This window comes from Bos mutus, chromosome 18, assembly GCF_027580195.1.
Source record: "Bos mutus isolate GX-2022 chromosome 18, NWIPB_WYAK_1.1, whole genome shotgun sequence".
Lineage (NCBI taxonomy): Eukaryota > Metazoa > Chordata > Mammalia > Artiodactyla > Bovidae > Bos > Bos mutus.
Genome location: NC_091634.1, coordinates 58,982,983 through 58,998,012, shown reverse-complemented (window position 1 = coordinate 58,998,012; position 15,030 = coordinate 58,982,983). Strand labels below are relative to the sequence as shown.

Genomic DNA, 15,030 nt, shown 5'->3' with positions numbered 1-15,030 from the left:
GCTTTCGTTAATAGGATCACGTTTGCTCCTGTGTTGGGAAATGCCTGTCTAGGAGCAGAGGTAGAAGAGTTAGAAGATGTATTCATACACACACACACACACATATATAGGTATACACCAAATATGTACATGCATATGAATCATATGTATATGTGTAATAGGAGTATAGGAGTTAGGAAGCCTGTTTGGAGACTGAGTTTAAGTAATTAAGAATCCAGGCAAGAGCCAGGAAGGTGGTCTGCACTGGATCATACAATGTAGATGGTGGGCGGAGATTCAATTTTCTCATTGAATATGTGTGAGGAATGAGAAAACAAAGGCAACCAAAAAATAACACCACATTTTTGGCTTCGGCAACTGGAGTGATTAAGTTGCCGTGGTCTGAGATGTGGTCAGAGAGTTTTGAGGGGAACGATGAGCTCAGTTTTACACACTTTGAATTTGAGATATCTGTTGCACATTCATGAAATATTGAGAAGGCAGTTGAATATGGGAGCAACGGTTCCTTTGTATTAAAGTGTAATTCTAAAAGCTGCAGGGTAGTGGCAAATCTTGCTGACAAATGTTTTGGAAAATTACTATAGAATGTGTTTTTAGGGATGTTTCATATAACATAGCCAGGTGGCTTCAGTTTGCTCTACCATCGTTGGAAATACTGCCTGTCTTAGTCTCTTTGGGCAGCGAGAAGGCAATGGCACCCACTCCAGTACTCTTGCCTGGAAAATCCCATGGACGGAGGAGCCTGGTGGGCTGCAGTCCATGGGGTCGCTACGAGTCGGACACGACTGAGCGACTTCACTTTTTTCTTTTCACTTTCGTGCATTGGAGAAGGAAATGGCAACCCACTCCAGTGTTCTTGCCTGGAGAATCCCAGGGACGGAGGAGCCTGATGGGCTGCCGTCTATGGGGTCGCACAGAGTCGGACACGACTGAAGCGACTTAGCAGCAGCAGAATACTACAGATCAGATAGCTTACAGACAACAGAAATTTATTTCTTACCATTTTAGAGCATGGGAAGCCCAAGATCATGGCGCCAGCACTGTCAGATGAGAGCTGTCTTCCAGATTTACGACTTCTTATACCCGCATGTGATAGTGATAGAAGGGGTTCTGCAGGGTCTCTTTTGTAAACGCACTAATCCCACTCATGAGAACACCTCCCTCTTGACCTCATGACCTCACAGAGGTGCCCGTGCTAATCACATTACCTTTGGGGGTGAGTGATTCAACATATGAGTTTTGGTGGGGTGCACAAACATTCAGACCATAGCACTGCTCCACATGCCAAAGTAACCTAAGACAGCTAACGATTCTTACATGTTTATCCCATCAACGAAATTCCCTGCTCTCCACAGTACAGATTCCCAGGCAGCACCCTGAGGCAGGAGGGTTAGGGTGAGACATCAAAATCAATATTTTTAAAAACCTTCCCATTTGATACTTATTGTGGAGCCAGTTTTGGGCATAGCTATTTTAGACTTACAGTTTTCAAACTTTAGAGAACAGCCTGCTCTATTTGTAGAGAAGGCAATGGCACCCTACTCCAGTACTCTTGCCTGGAAAATCCCATGGATGGAGGAGCCTGGTAGGCTGCAGTCCATGGGGTCGCTAAGAGTTGGACACAACTGAGCGACTTCACTTTCAGTTTTCACTTTCATGCATTGGAGAAGGAAATGGCAACCCACTCCAGTGTTCTTGCCTGGAGAATCCCAGGGACGGGGGAGCCTGGTGGGCTGCCGTCTATGGGGTCGCACAGAGTCAGACACGACTGAAGTGACTTAGCAGCAGTAGCAGCTGCTCTATTTGTGAGAATTAAACATAGTAAGTGTGAGAAGACTTCACAGACAGAAAAGGAAAATTTTGCAATTGAATAATATGAATTCAGGTGTCAAATAACTTTTTGATTTTTTTCCTGTTTAATGAGGGTTTTGAGTGAGATTCAGCAATCTGTCACTGCATCCCTGTGAATCCTGTGTTGCCACCAAGCACCCTGAACTATGCCCATGTACTTGCTTTATGAAGTTTCGATTCTGCGGTTCAGACACCTCAAAGTTGCTAAGTGTCTGTATTCTTAGAGCTCTAAGAAACACCACACACACACACACAGAATTCTCATTATCCGTGATAGTTATGTTCTATAAAGTAACCACAGTCACTTGAATTTATGAATACTGGACCATTGCTTCCAGGGAATTACAGTAAGATTAGGTAACCAGTATTCTTGGGCTTCCCTTGTGGCTCAGCTGGTAAAGAATCCACCTGCAATGTGGGAGACCTGGCTTCGATCCAGGGTTGGGAAGATCCCTGGAGAAGGCAAAGGCTACCCACTCCAGTATTCTGGCCTGGAGAATTCCATGGACTGTATAGACCATGGGGAAGCAAAGAGTTGGACACAACTGAGCGACTTTAACTTTCACTTAAATTCCTGCAGGCTTCTAGTCACAGTATTCTCAACTGATCAATATATGACCTTGTTTCACTTGTGTTTCAGATTAAAGACACCTTATTTAATGCATTCTGTTAATTAATTAACACTGAACTCACAACCAACAGCACCAGAACTCACACCTGAAGGAAGTGTATCGATCCCGTGTGTTGCCAGGAGGTGCAACATAGCCTTCTTGTGCTTAGGAACCAGAGTGAAATCAACAAAGAACATGCGACAAATAGAATACATGTTTACAGGATGAGAGCTGAAGCGAGGAGTCACAGCCTGGCTCTGTACAACTTCAGCTGGGCAACTGAAATTCATATTGGGCAACTTTTAATTTTTTTGGCTTTGTACCTGCAGACATGCAGGAATGCCTCAAGAACTGATTTGGGGATTCAAATAAGTTTTAGTGAGTAGCCAAATTCATAAATGAGAATCTGATACACATACATACGTTGGCTATGTTATGTTTTTATGCATAATACTTTAGTAATTTATAGGCCGTGTGCATTTTTCATGACCATCTCAATGGTAAAGAAATTATTAATTTCACTTTATTGAGAGGAATTATTTTATTTTCTAATAAATCAACATTTACCTTATTATATTACATTACTAATGCCTATCTTAGTTCCTTGAGGTGCTTTACCAAGGTTATCAAAAAGTATTAATGAAAAAGAGGACATTCACAAAGCTTCAAACCCTTTGAAGAGCAAGCGGTGGAAGACAGAGACACAGATAACCCAGTTAGGAGACAGCAAAGTGTTTTCAGAAGCTCCAGAATGTTGAAATATATTCAAACAAAAGTGACAGTCCCAGAATGTAACAAGCCGGTGAAAAATACATGTCACAACTTGAGGCTTTCCTTACTGATCTGGTTTTGCAAATGAGAAAAGCAAGACTCAGGGAAGTTCATGGAGGCAGGCTGAGGAATATCATTAGGGATAGATCAAGAGCTGAAACCTGGGTCTGTCTCCCAGCCTGAAAATGTTTCCTCTAGAAAAGGCTACATTCTATCAGCGTCTCATTGCCTGTAACCAATAACCTATCCTCAAGGTACAGCAATCAGGTATACCAATTTTGAAGGCAAGACAAAAGGCTGGATTGGTAGTTTTCAAATGTGTAACTAAAGAAAAAATTCTTAGTCAAGAATTAATATCCAACAGACAAATCCACATGGATTTAATTTCTTTAACCATTACAAGCTAAAAGATACAAAGAAAATCTCTTTTGAATGGATAATTTCTGAAACTTAAAAGTCTGAAAATTTTTCTAAACACAGTCTTCTAAATAAAATTTAAAAAATTTTAGGATAATGTGAATCCCAGTGGTTGTCTCTATTGTAATGTACAGGGCTTTTCTTCTTCTTCTTCTTCATGAAAGCCTTTTCTATATTGAAATAGTTTTATGTAAGAAATGTCTCATCAAACATTACACTGTGAGGACATCTTTTCAGTGTGGAGAAAGTGATGAGGCGGTACAGCTGTGGCTTTTGAAGTTTTGTGGAAATGATAATTCTATGGCTTAAGCTCACCTTTTCCTGGGCACCCACTTCCAAGACTCCTGGATTTAGTTTCACTGACTCAGTAAGTTTAGAGACCAAGACCTGGGTCTCTGCTCTATTAAATGCAAGCTCCCCATGTGATTCCGAGATAAGGGCTCTTGAGACCCTTTCATGAGAAGGCTGGAGAGTGTGAGACTTAAAACAGCAAAACTATCTGTACTACAGGGATTTCAACAATAGAGACCTTCCTAATAGCTATGAGAGTTAATAACTCACTACCATTATTTAAATGCGCCTTGTTTACATCCAGTTTTGCTCCAGGATGCGAGCTGCTTTTTTGTCTCTCAGCTTTCCTTAACACAGCACTTCCGGCCTGTTCTTAAAGTCTTTATCACCTCTGTCACCGCAGCTATTAATCCTGAAGGAATCCGCACTCTGCAACTGTGTTGCTTAAACAGCATTTTTTTTTTCTTTACACTGTTATCACATTAAAAAATAGCAGTCAGCCCAAGATAAATCAAGTTCTTAATTACTCAGTTGCTTAACATACAGTCTATATATTAGAAATCACTTCAGGGAGAGAAATCACTTCAGGTCTACACCAGTAGGCCTAAAATGCCTTTCAGTGTTTTAGCGTATATATTAATTTCATAGATTTTTCTGCTCTCTCTCTTTACTCATTTCCCTGTGTTTCCTTACCTTGACAACTCTCTTTGCATTTGGTAAAGGATCATTTTCAAAAAAATTAAATCATGACTCTTACACAGATATAAAAAATAAAAGCTAAACACGCTTTGAAGATTCTATGTAATGTTTAGCTTACTAATAATGGATAAGATCCCCTGGAGAAGGCAGTGGCACCCACTCCAGTACCTTTGCCTGGAAAACCCCATGGACGGAGGAGCCAGGTAGGCCTCAGCCCATGGGGTCGCAAAGAGTCGGACACGACTGAGCAGATTTCACTTTCCCTTTCACTTTACTAATGAGGGGGCTTCCCTGGTGGCTTGGCTGGTAAAGAATCTGCCTGCAATGCAGGAGACCTAGGTTCAGTCCCTGGGTTTGGAAGATCCCTTGGAGACGGGAACAGCTGCCCACTCCAGTATTCTGGCCTGGAGAATTCCATGGACTGTATAGTCCATGGGGTTGCAAAGAGGCGGACACGACTGAGCGACTTTCACTTTCACTTTACTAATGAGGAAACTGGTAAGATGTAATAGCCAGTTGTAAGAAGTTTCAAAGAACAGATATATCTCTACCTCGGTAATACTGAAATGACTGTGCCAGTGGAGGCAAAACCAGCTTCTTCCACAGCAGAGGAACCCAGACAGCCTCTAGCAGGTAGATTTGCCAGCCTGTAGACAGCAATTACTTGTTGTAAGGAAACAATGACTTTCCTGCTAAGCAAAACAAACAACAACAACAACAAAGTAAGTCTGTGTTAAAGGATGATTAAATATGTCTTACAAGTTAGAGATAGTGGACTTCTCTGGAGAAATTCAAAGCTTATCTCCTCCAGATTTATTTGCCTACCTTCTAAGAGTGATAAACACCTGAGGACTGCCCGCCTCCTCCTTGAAGAAGATTTGTTGCATTCCAGAGTCCTCTCTCACTCTTAGGAGGGGTGGAGGTGTGCCAGCCATCCTCTGTAAGCTCCAGGTCTCGTATTTTAGGGGTCCTTGTGTCATGGTGCAACTCTAGTGCGCACATAGAAGGCAAGATAACTTGTTAGCTTGCAAGTGGGAGGTCTCATACCCTTCACAGTTGCAGCCTTAGCATTATTTTGCAGTCGCATCAGATGTCTACTATTTCCAAAGTTCGAAAGCAGCTAAAAGGAGAATCACACAGATCGCCTGGAAGACTGTGCTCTAGTCTGGGCAGTGCTTTGGTTCTAGTCACTCATTTATTTATCCCTTCAGTAACTAGTGTCTTTCTCTGCACGTTGTGCCCAGCCACGCACTAGAGGTGCTATGATTAGCGAGTTAGAATCCATCATTCTTCTAGTAGAGCTTACAGACCAGTGGGAAAACCCGATTTAATAAATCACAGAACACTGAATTACACATAGTGAAGTCTTTGTCTTTTATAGTTGTAATTTCTAAGCAGGTATTTGTAGAAACATTGGATACCATGATCATGTCCAAAAGAACAGTATGACAGTTTGCAGAGATTCCTCTGTTAGTAAAACACATGAGAAATGGAGGCTGGATGTTGGGCCCTCACGTCCATTGCCCAGAATCCACTGTGATGCTGTCATTCTCTCTCCTTTGCCCTGGACATCTTAATTGCTGATAAGTGCAGTGTCCGCATAGTTTCATCTTTGTAGCACCTTTTATTGAAAGTGAACTCGCTTGCAGAAACTATCATAATATGGAAATTTTAGAATTTCAAAAGGAGACATTTCTCTGAGCTGCCCTTTAGCAGCTGACATGCACTGTGGCCTTGGATTTCTTACAACACCTTAAGAGACCTTGAAAGAACATGATGTGTTCATCATGACCCAGAGGATGCTAAACGATAGGGAAGTCCCTCTAAGGATGACCTGAAAGGCAAAGAGACAAAGGCTTCAAGTAGATTTATTGTCCAGCTCTTTTGACAGCTACTCAGCCAGAGATGAGCTGCTTCACTCATGCCATTGATTCCCTACAAGAAAGGATGAATGGTTCTGCTGAATAATAAAAGCAGAGTCCAGCAGAGGCTAGGTTAACACATTTGCCCAGTTAATAATCTTAAATTTCTAATATCCAAGACTGTGTGGCTAAAATGATAGAATTTCAGACTTAATAGATTGCCTCCTATATTCTCCCCCCCCACCTTTTTTTTTTTAGAATTTGGAAATGGAGGCTCAGATTTCACCTGACTTACTTAAGGGTGCTGACCCATGCCAGATCCGCAAACTCGGGTCTCCTGGTGATCTTCTCGCTGTCCTGCTGTCTGGCCATCCATAATTAATTTCACTAGCTTGTATATCATGTCCTCTTTGAGGAAGACAATTTACTGATCAGGCTTTTCAGTCAGCTGAAATTCAAGGTGGAAATGAAAGCAATGGTTTTATTGCTATAAAAGGCTTTGGTTTCAGAGAAAAATTATGTTCCACTCATGGAAGAGAATATGGCTGTCAAATTTGCCTCGTGTCTCATTTATTTAACAGGCTTCTCCATTCAAAATTCTGATGACCAGGAGAGGGGTGGGAGTGGAATTCCTTGCTCTGATTGTGTTGATCCATGTGAATGTATTCGCTGAAAACAGGGGGGCTGGGTATCTCTACCGACTGTTTTCCTCCAATTTAGATTCTTCCTCTGTAATACCAAAGAGTTATGTGACTTAACGGCACATTTATAGCAGAGTTTTGACAACTTCCAATCTGTTTCTCACCTATTAAATCAGAGGCCTTTTGATTAATGTGTTCTTAGGCCTGCGTATATCATGGTAAATATAATATGAAGTTGATTGCTGGGAAAGTTGAAAGACAGATACAATATGTCTATCTTCTGTTACAACCCTTGTAGGGTTTTTATTTCATCTAAATAATTTTGGTAATCAGTGTGATGGAAATGTCTGCAGACATTCAGGACTCGCACATACACAGAGATGTTTTATTTTTCTTGTGAGTCAAGATGCTGATACTGTGCCACGTATTCAGAAGCATAACTTGCTATTGCACTGCATAACTGTGCGGGTCACATGGTACCTAAATGAATATTTCAAATTTGACTTTAAAAGAAATAGGTGTAATCTTGGTGTAATTTCCTAGCATCTGTCTCCTATGAATATGTAGTGATGTGTATGTGTTTGTGTAGGTAGATTAATCATATTACATATAGTTTTGTATCCTGCATTCCCCACTTTGATATTTTGTACATTTTCCCATATTATTTAAAAAAAGTGCTCTGAAGCTTGATTTAAAAAGGAAATAGATGTACACTCATAATTAAAAGTTGTCTGAAGGGAGGTATATGGGCCATAAAAAGTTGACTTTCTTTTTGCTGGCAGCATGGATGATTTCCAAGGATGGATAAATCATTGCTTATGTTATGTAATTTAAAATATTTTAAAGATTCAAAGATGCATTTTTTTCATACTGTAACATCTCTGAATTCAGGATGTATCAACAATCAGCAGTGTTTTACAGTTATAATAGGCAGCATTATTCTTTTCTTTCTTAAACAAAATTAATGATGCATCTTTTAAAAGTAGAATGTCAGATTTGATGAAATGTACAAAATTTAATAATCAGTTTTCTTAATATTTTTACCATGAATACTTTCTGGCTGAATTATATGAAAAAGTAGAATAAAAACACTGCAAATGCATGGCAATCATATAAACTTCAGGGAAAATAATCATTTTACTATAATTTTAAAATTTTAAGAATCCATTTGTATTGATTCTACCTCTCAGAGAGGTTTGATGACTAGAAAAATTTGACTCAGATAAAAGGTGATTTTGATTTTCTTTATTTATTTTAACTTTTGCAGACTAGTGATGGTCTCCTCTCTTTCTTCCCCCATTTCTGCATACAAGAAACTGCGTGGACCATCATACAGCACAATGGCTCTGATGTCACAAGAGTCCGAAATACCAACCCAGAGAACCCTTACACTGGGTTTTTCGAGTATGTGGCCAGCATGGAGCAACTCCAGGCCACCATTAACCGTGCAGAGCACTGTGAACAGGAGCTGACCTACTACTGCAAGAAGTCGCGGCTTGTAAGCAAGGAAGGTAAGTGAACTGGGGCATCCATCCCCCTACCCATGGGGTGCCTTACTGCATCAGCTCCTGCAGAGTTTAATTGTGCCAAGGTGCTGGCAAAGAGCTACCCAGGGCGTGTGCTCCCCAAGTGTTTAGCAAGCCTGTCACAGTCGGGAAGTCACGGAGATGCTGTTGCCTGAAGAAAAGAACAAGGTCAGCTGACACTGAGCTTTGTTCAAAGCCTTGATTGTCTCTGGCGTCTCTCTCTGGCTTCAGTTGGAGGGCTGCACAGAAAGGGCTTCCTCCTTACACTCGGTGAATGCTCAGTGTCGGTCCCTTGTAAAGGGCAACTGACACATTCAGTTTGTTTTTATCATGGGAAAGAGCTAATAAAAATATGACTCCGTTTTCTGAAAGTGACTCTTCCGTGTGACTCTTTCACGGATTGTTGACAAGTTACCCTCTGGGTATAGCTGAAAATTAGAGCAGGCTGCTGGAAACATGGCTTTTTTTTTTCCCAGTAGCTCAAATAGGAATCAGAAAACCATGTTTAACTCTTTCTCTTATTCTACCTTTAATAATCAGTTTCTGCTCCTAAATTCTGATTCTAGTTTGTGTTTTCTCCCTTTAGAACGTCTCATTATGTGAGACTGTCTGGAGTTCCACCAGGTCTGCCTCCATGTAGGCTTTAATGACCGGATACATGAAGCTATTGCAAGACCTTTCCTACTGGCCTCTCAACTGGCCATCAGTCCTTATCTCCTACCCACCCAATGTAGCATCCACATGATTAATCTGTGTAAAGAAAATTAACCTTTAAGAAACACTGCTTCCATCAGGACCCTGTACTGTTTAAGAAGCTCTGATGTCCTCCTCGATCCTCTGTCCAATACAGACTCTTCTGTCTAGATACCTCCATGCCACCAGGTGGAGGGTGGGATAACACATACAAAGTGAAATTGAAGTGAGCTTCCCTTGTGGCTCAGACAGTAAAGCGTCTGCCTGCAATGTGGGAGACCCAGGTTTGATCCCTGGGTTGGGAAGATCCCCTGGAGAAGGAAATGGCAACCCACTCCAGTGCTCTTGCCTGGAAAATTCCATGGACTGAGGAGCCTGGTGGGCTACAGTCCATGTGGTAGCAAAGCGTCAGACACGACTGAGCAACTTCACTTCACTCACCTCTCTTTCCAGCTCTCCAGTGCATCATGCTTACAGTGATCCTACCAGTTTAGTATGAGACTGATGGTTCATTGTTAGTGAATATCTATCTTGGAATCTATAAAAATAGATAAGCAAGTATGGAAGTGTAGTCTAAGAGGAAAATTGAAACTCACTCAGTCGTGTCCGACTCTTTGTGACCCCATGAAGAAAGGATACTGAAGAGGGTAGCATTTTCCTTCTCCAGGGGATCTTTCCAACCCAGGAATTGAACCCAGGTCTCCCGCATTGCAGGCAGATTCTTTACCAGCTGAGCCACAAGGGAAACCCTTCTAAGAGGAAAGAGAACATAAATACAGAAGGGTAAATGAATGTGATGAAACAAAATGGAACTAAGTTGCTTGACTAGAGAAGAAAGAAAAGGAAAGGCAATGGTCAGAGTCACAAATGAGTCAAACTCTAAAAGAACCAGAAAACAAAATCCCCAAGGATGCTAGTGAGCGAGCCGAGCCCCACACGATGACGAGGGGATGGCAGTGACTGTGAAGGCGTTTCCTGCATCAGGGCTGGTGGCGCCGCACATCTTGCTCTTGAGGCTCCCCAGGTGTTTCAGCCAGGCTTGGGAGCCACTGGCGAAGAGAATAGTAAACTCTAGAAGGCTCTAGAACCGGGGTTGGGGGTATCCATTGAATACACAGATTTTCTTCAGATCCATGACCCTAGAATCCATATAGAATGGATTTGAGGTGGAAAAGAGGGAACAGTTTGGATTTTGAGGTTGTAATAAGGAATGTATGGGAAAGATCAGGAAGGTGGTGTGAGACAAGTTAAATTTACAGTTTCAAATCTTGAAACTATAACAGCGTCAAGCAATAATGGTGCTGTGATTGTGGATGAATAAAGTGGAGATGTTTATGAAAATGTTTCCAGCGAGATATGGGTCCTCCAGCTCGGCACACTGCAAGGGTGGTCAGTGGGAATACTCAAGCCATTTGGAATTTTATTCATAACTATGGGAGTAGAAGTGATCCACCGTCATTCCTGATATTTCATCATTTTAATTTCAACTTTAAAATTTTCTCATGCTTTTCTTAATTCTTTCTTATATAAATTCTTTAGGACACTTCAATAAGACTAAGGAAATCAGAGGTATTTGGTATCCTTAAAATATTCAGTGGTTTCTACTTCCTAGGGAAGATAGCAAATTTAGATGTGAAAATACTATTCAGTATTTAAGAATAATGATTTATTTTTTAAAAATCTATAACCACATAATGTTTTAAGCAGTATGTCGAAATAGATCTAGTAAATGTTTCAAGTAGGTTTTGCCTTCAGTTGATGAGTTAATCATGCAGTTAAAGAGAATGAAGATTGTTGATATTGAGTAGTATGTTAACATTAGCCTCCAACAGCTCCTTGATTTCTTGGCACGGTGCACAGGAATGTATAGTAATGCTGAGTGAGAACTTACCTGCATTAGCACAGATCCAATGTAATAGTAAGATTTATGAGCATTGGCATTTGTAAGTAAGGGAGAAATTAGTAAAAGTAAGGCTAGTGGCCACAACTTGAAAGGTTTGAAAGTCAGTGGAAAGATGATCGCACACCTTTGAGGAGCTGACTGATTTGATGTTGCCTTCGTCTCACACCCTGACTCTCCAGTGACTGCGATTTTTCCCCTCTAACTCGTTTTTCCCCTAAGACAGATTTCCTGCAAACCATATCTAAATGTTCCGTCTATTCCTTGCTCTAGCTTCTTGGCATCATTTTAGTCTTAGCTCTGTGAAGGAGCTGGTAACTGAACATTCATCATAGAAAGAAATGCATTTGGTTGAGGGAAACTTTGTTTTTGAGTGTCGTATTTGCTTTGGGCATAAAGATCTTTCAGTGTTATTTCTGTAGTCTCTGAAGAAGTAGCCAAGCCAGTAAACAGAAGAAAAAATATGTACTTTCGAATATATCTTGAATCATAGCGAGGGAATGCCATACCATGCCTAAACAGCTAGTTTATCTTTAGTCGATAAGTATATTGAGATAAATCACTGACTTTACACAGCATTTCATAATGTTCTAGTAGGCATATTATGTTCTCAAATCAATTTTGTTTCTCATATGTTAATTACTGTGGATTATAATTTGATGCCTAGTTGTTTCAAAAAATTATTTTTAAAGAAATGGCGTGTGTGAACTCTCAATACATTTTTTTTATATTATGCCTGAATTAAATAGAAACTGCTGGTTTCTTTCCTACTCAAAGAAAAATATATCAATAATTTAAGCTTAAATAATGAAATATTTTTTTAAAAAAGCTTTCTTAAGGAAATACCATCAGTTATGAAGTTTGGAATATGACTACATCAAACCAGTCTTTCCTCCTTTCATTCTTTTTAATGATTTGGGAAAGAAGGGAATTATACTGGGATGGAAGGTCACGGGTTACAAAGCAGATGTCGTTTTTCTCACCTTTATTTTTCAGATGGAGCCCCTCTGAGCTGGTGGGTTGGAAGAACCAACGAAACACAAACTTACTGGGGAGGTTCTTTGCCTGATCCTCAAAAATGTACTTGTGGATTGGAGGGGAACTGCGTTGATTCTCAGTATTACTGCAACTGTGACGCTGACCGGAATGAATGGTGATTTTTATGACTTCCTTATGCAAGATCAAGTTTATTATTAATTTTTTAAAATAAGTCACTGCCACATATATAAGTAGGTAGATGCTGAACAACTTAGTACAGTGAAGAAATTAGATAAAGATATGTTTTGATGAAATGTATTGCAACTAATCTGATTTCTAGATGGGAAGATCATGAACTTTTTATTTGAATTTTGTGGTAATAGAGCATGAGGCATGCACCTTTTATTTTTGTAATATGATGAAACAGAAGCATCTGTTTCGTGCTTGCTTTTCATTTTGAGTCAATTATCATTATCTTTGAAATTAAGTATAATTAAGAATTATATTCTCAAAACATAGTTACATAAATATATTAAAATTTACATAAATTATATTTAAATAAATATATTTAATACTAACATATCTCTTCAAATATGTTAATCTCTTCTCTTTAAATATGTAAGCCTAGACTTTCCCACAATTACTTAAACATGTAGCTCTTTTATTTTCTTAAAGGATGCATTATACTATGAAAAACTGATATTCTGTTAATCATATTTTGAAAAGGAAATCTATAATATTTAGATTTTATATTGAGCTTGAAATGCTTTATTTATTCATTTGACATTACATTTATTCATTTGAAAAATATCAAAGACTGTGTTATATCAAAAAGCAGATTATTTTATGCCTTTAAAGGAGGCATCTGTATGCAGTCATTATTGTACTTTTATTGTTATGTGTTCATCATGAAGAACATTGTCTCTCTTACTTAAAGTCTGGTTTTTCAAATTTTCTATTTTTGGAAGATACTTTTTTCTTCTTGCTGCCTTCACACACACACACACACACACACATACACAAATGCCCACAGTGTGTTTTAAAATGTGAATAAATTTTTTTTAAATTAATCTAATCACCAGTAGGCTTCCCTCCAGGTGGCTCACTGGTAAAGAATCTACCTGCCAACGCAGGAGATGCGGGGTCAGTCCTGGGGTCAGGAAGAGTGCTTGGAGAAGCAAATGGCAGCCCACTCCAGTGTTCTTGCCTGGGAAAGCCCATGGACAGAGGAGCCTGGCAGCTACAGTCCATGGGGTCACTAAAGAATCAGACATGACGTGGCAACTAAACAACAACATCAGTCACCAATAACTCTATCTCTGCATGACATTTTATTCATTAAAAATAAGATTTAAAAATAAGATTTTGAAACTTTTCATATTAAATTCTGCTTATGCTAACGTAGTTTGTGTAGAACTAACCTAACCCCAGATAACATTTATAATCCCAGGAAAACTATTTATTACAAACACCTACTTGAAGCAAGGAGAGATAAGAAAGCCTTCCTTAGCCATCAATGCAGAGAAATAGAGGAAACAATAGAATAGGAAAGGCTAGTGATCTCTTCAAGAAGATTAGAGATACCAAGGAATATTTGATGCAAAGATGGGCTCAATAAAGGACAGAAATGGTATGGACCTAAAGGAAGCAGAGATATTAAAAAGAGGTGGCAAGAATACACAGAAGAACTGTACAAAAAAGATTTTCGTGACTCAGATAATCACGATGGTGTGATCACTCACCTAGGGCTGGACATCCTGGAACGTGAGGTCAAGTGGGCCTGAGGAAGCATCACTACAAACAAAGCTAGTGGAGGTGATGGAATTCCAGTTGAGCTATTTCAAATCCTGAAAGATGATGCTGTGAAAGTGCTACACTCAATATGTCAGTAAATTTGGAAAACTAAGCAGTGGCCATGGGACTGGAAAAGGTCAGTTTTCATTCCAATCCCAAAGAAAGGCAATGCCAAAAAATGCTCAAACTACCACACAATTGCACTCATCTCACATGCTAGTAAAGTAATGCTCAAAATTCTCCAAGCCAGGCTTCAGCAATACATGAACTGTGAACTTCCAAATGTTCAATCTGGTTTTAGAAAAGGCAGAGGAACCAGAGATCAAATTGCTAACATCCACTGGATCATTGAAAAAGCAAGAGAGTTCCAGAAAAACATCTATTTCTGCTTTATTGACTATGCCAAAGCCTTTGACTGTGTGGATCACAATAAACTGGAAAGTTCTGAAAGAGATGGGAATACCAGACCACCTGACCTGCCTCTTGAGAAACCAGTATGCAGGTCAGGAGGCAATAGTTAGAACTGGACATGGAAGAACAGACTGGTTCCAAATAGGAAAAGGAGTCCATCAAGGCTGTATATTATCACCCTACTTATTTAACTTCTATGCAGAGTACATCATGAGAAACACTGGGCTGGAAGAAGCGCAAGCTAGAATCAAGATTGCTGGGAGAAATATCAATAACCTCAGATATGCAGATGACACCATCTTTATGGCAGAAAGTGAAGAGGAACTAAAAAGCCTCTTGATGAAAGTGAAAGAGGAGAGTGAAAAAGTTGGTTTAAAACTCAACATTTAGAAAACTAAGATCATGGCATCCAGTCCCATCACTTCATGGCAAATAGATGGGGAAACAGTGGAAACAGTGGCTGACTTTATTTTTTGGGGCTGAAAAATCACTGTAGATGGTGATTGCAGGCATGAAATTAAAAGACGCTTACTCCTTGGAAGGAAAGTTATGACCAACCTAGATAGCATGTTCAAAAGCAGAGAT

General features: G+C 39.8%; 1 protein-coding gene across 1 annotated transcript in view; it reads left to right on the top strand.

Annotated features, from left to right (window-relative positions):
- CNTNAP4 (contactin associated protein family member 4) overlaps positions 1–15,030 on the top strand; it is a 285,401-nt gene that overhangs the window by 204,316 nt on the left and 66,055 nt on the right. Inside the window, exons 13-14 of the mRNA XM_005894297.2 lie at positions 8,457–8,654; positions 12,259–12,415. Coding sequence (XP_005894359.1) covers positions 8,457–8,654; positions 12,259–12,415 — 355 coding nt within the window. The remainder of the gene's footprint in view (positions 1–8,456; positions 8,655–12,258; positions 12,416–15,030) is intronic.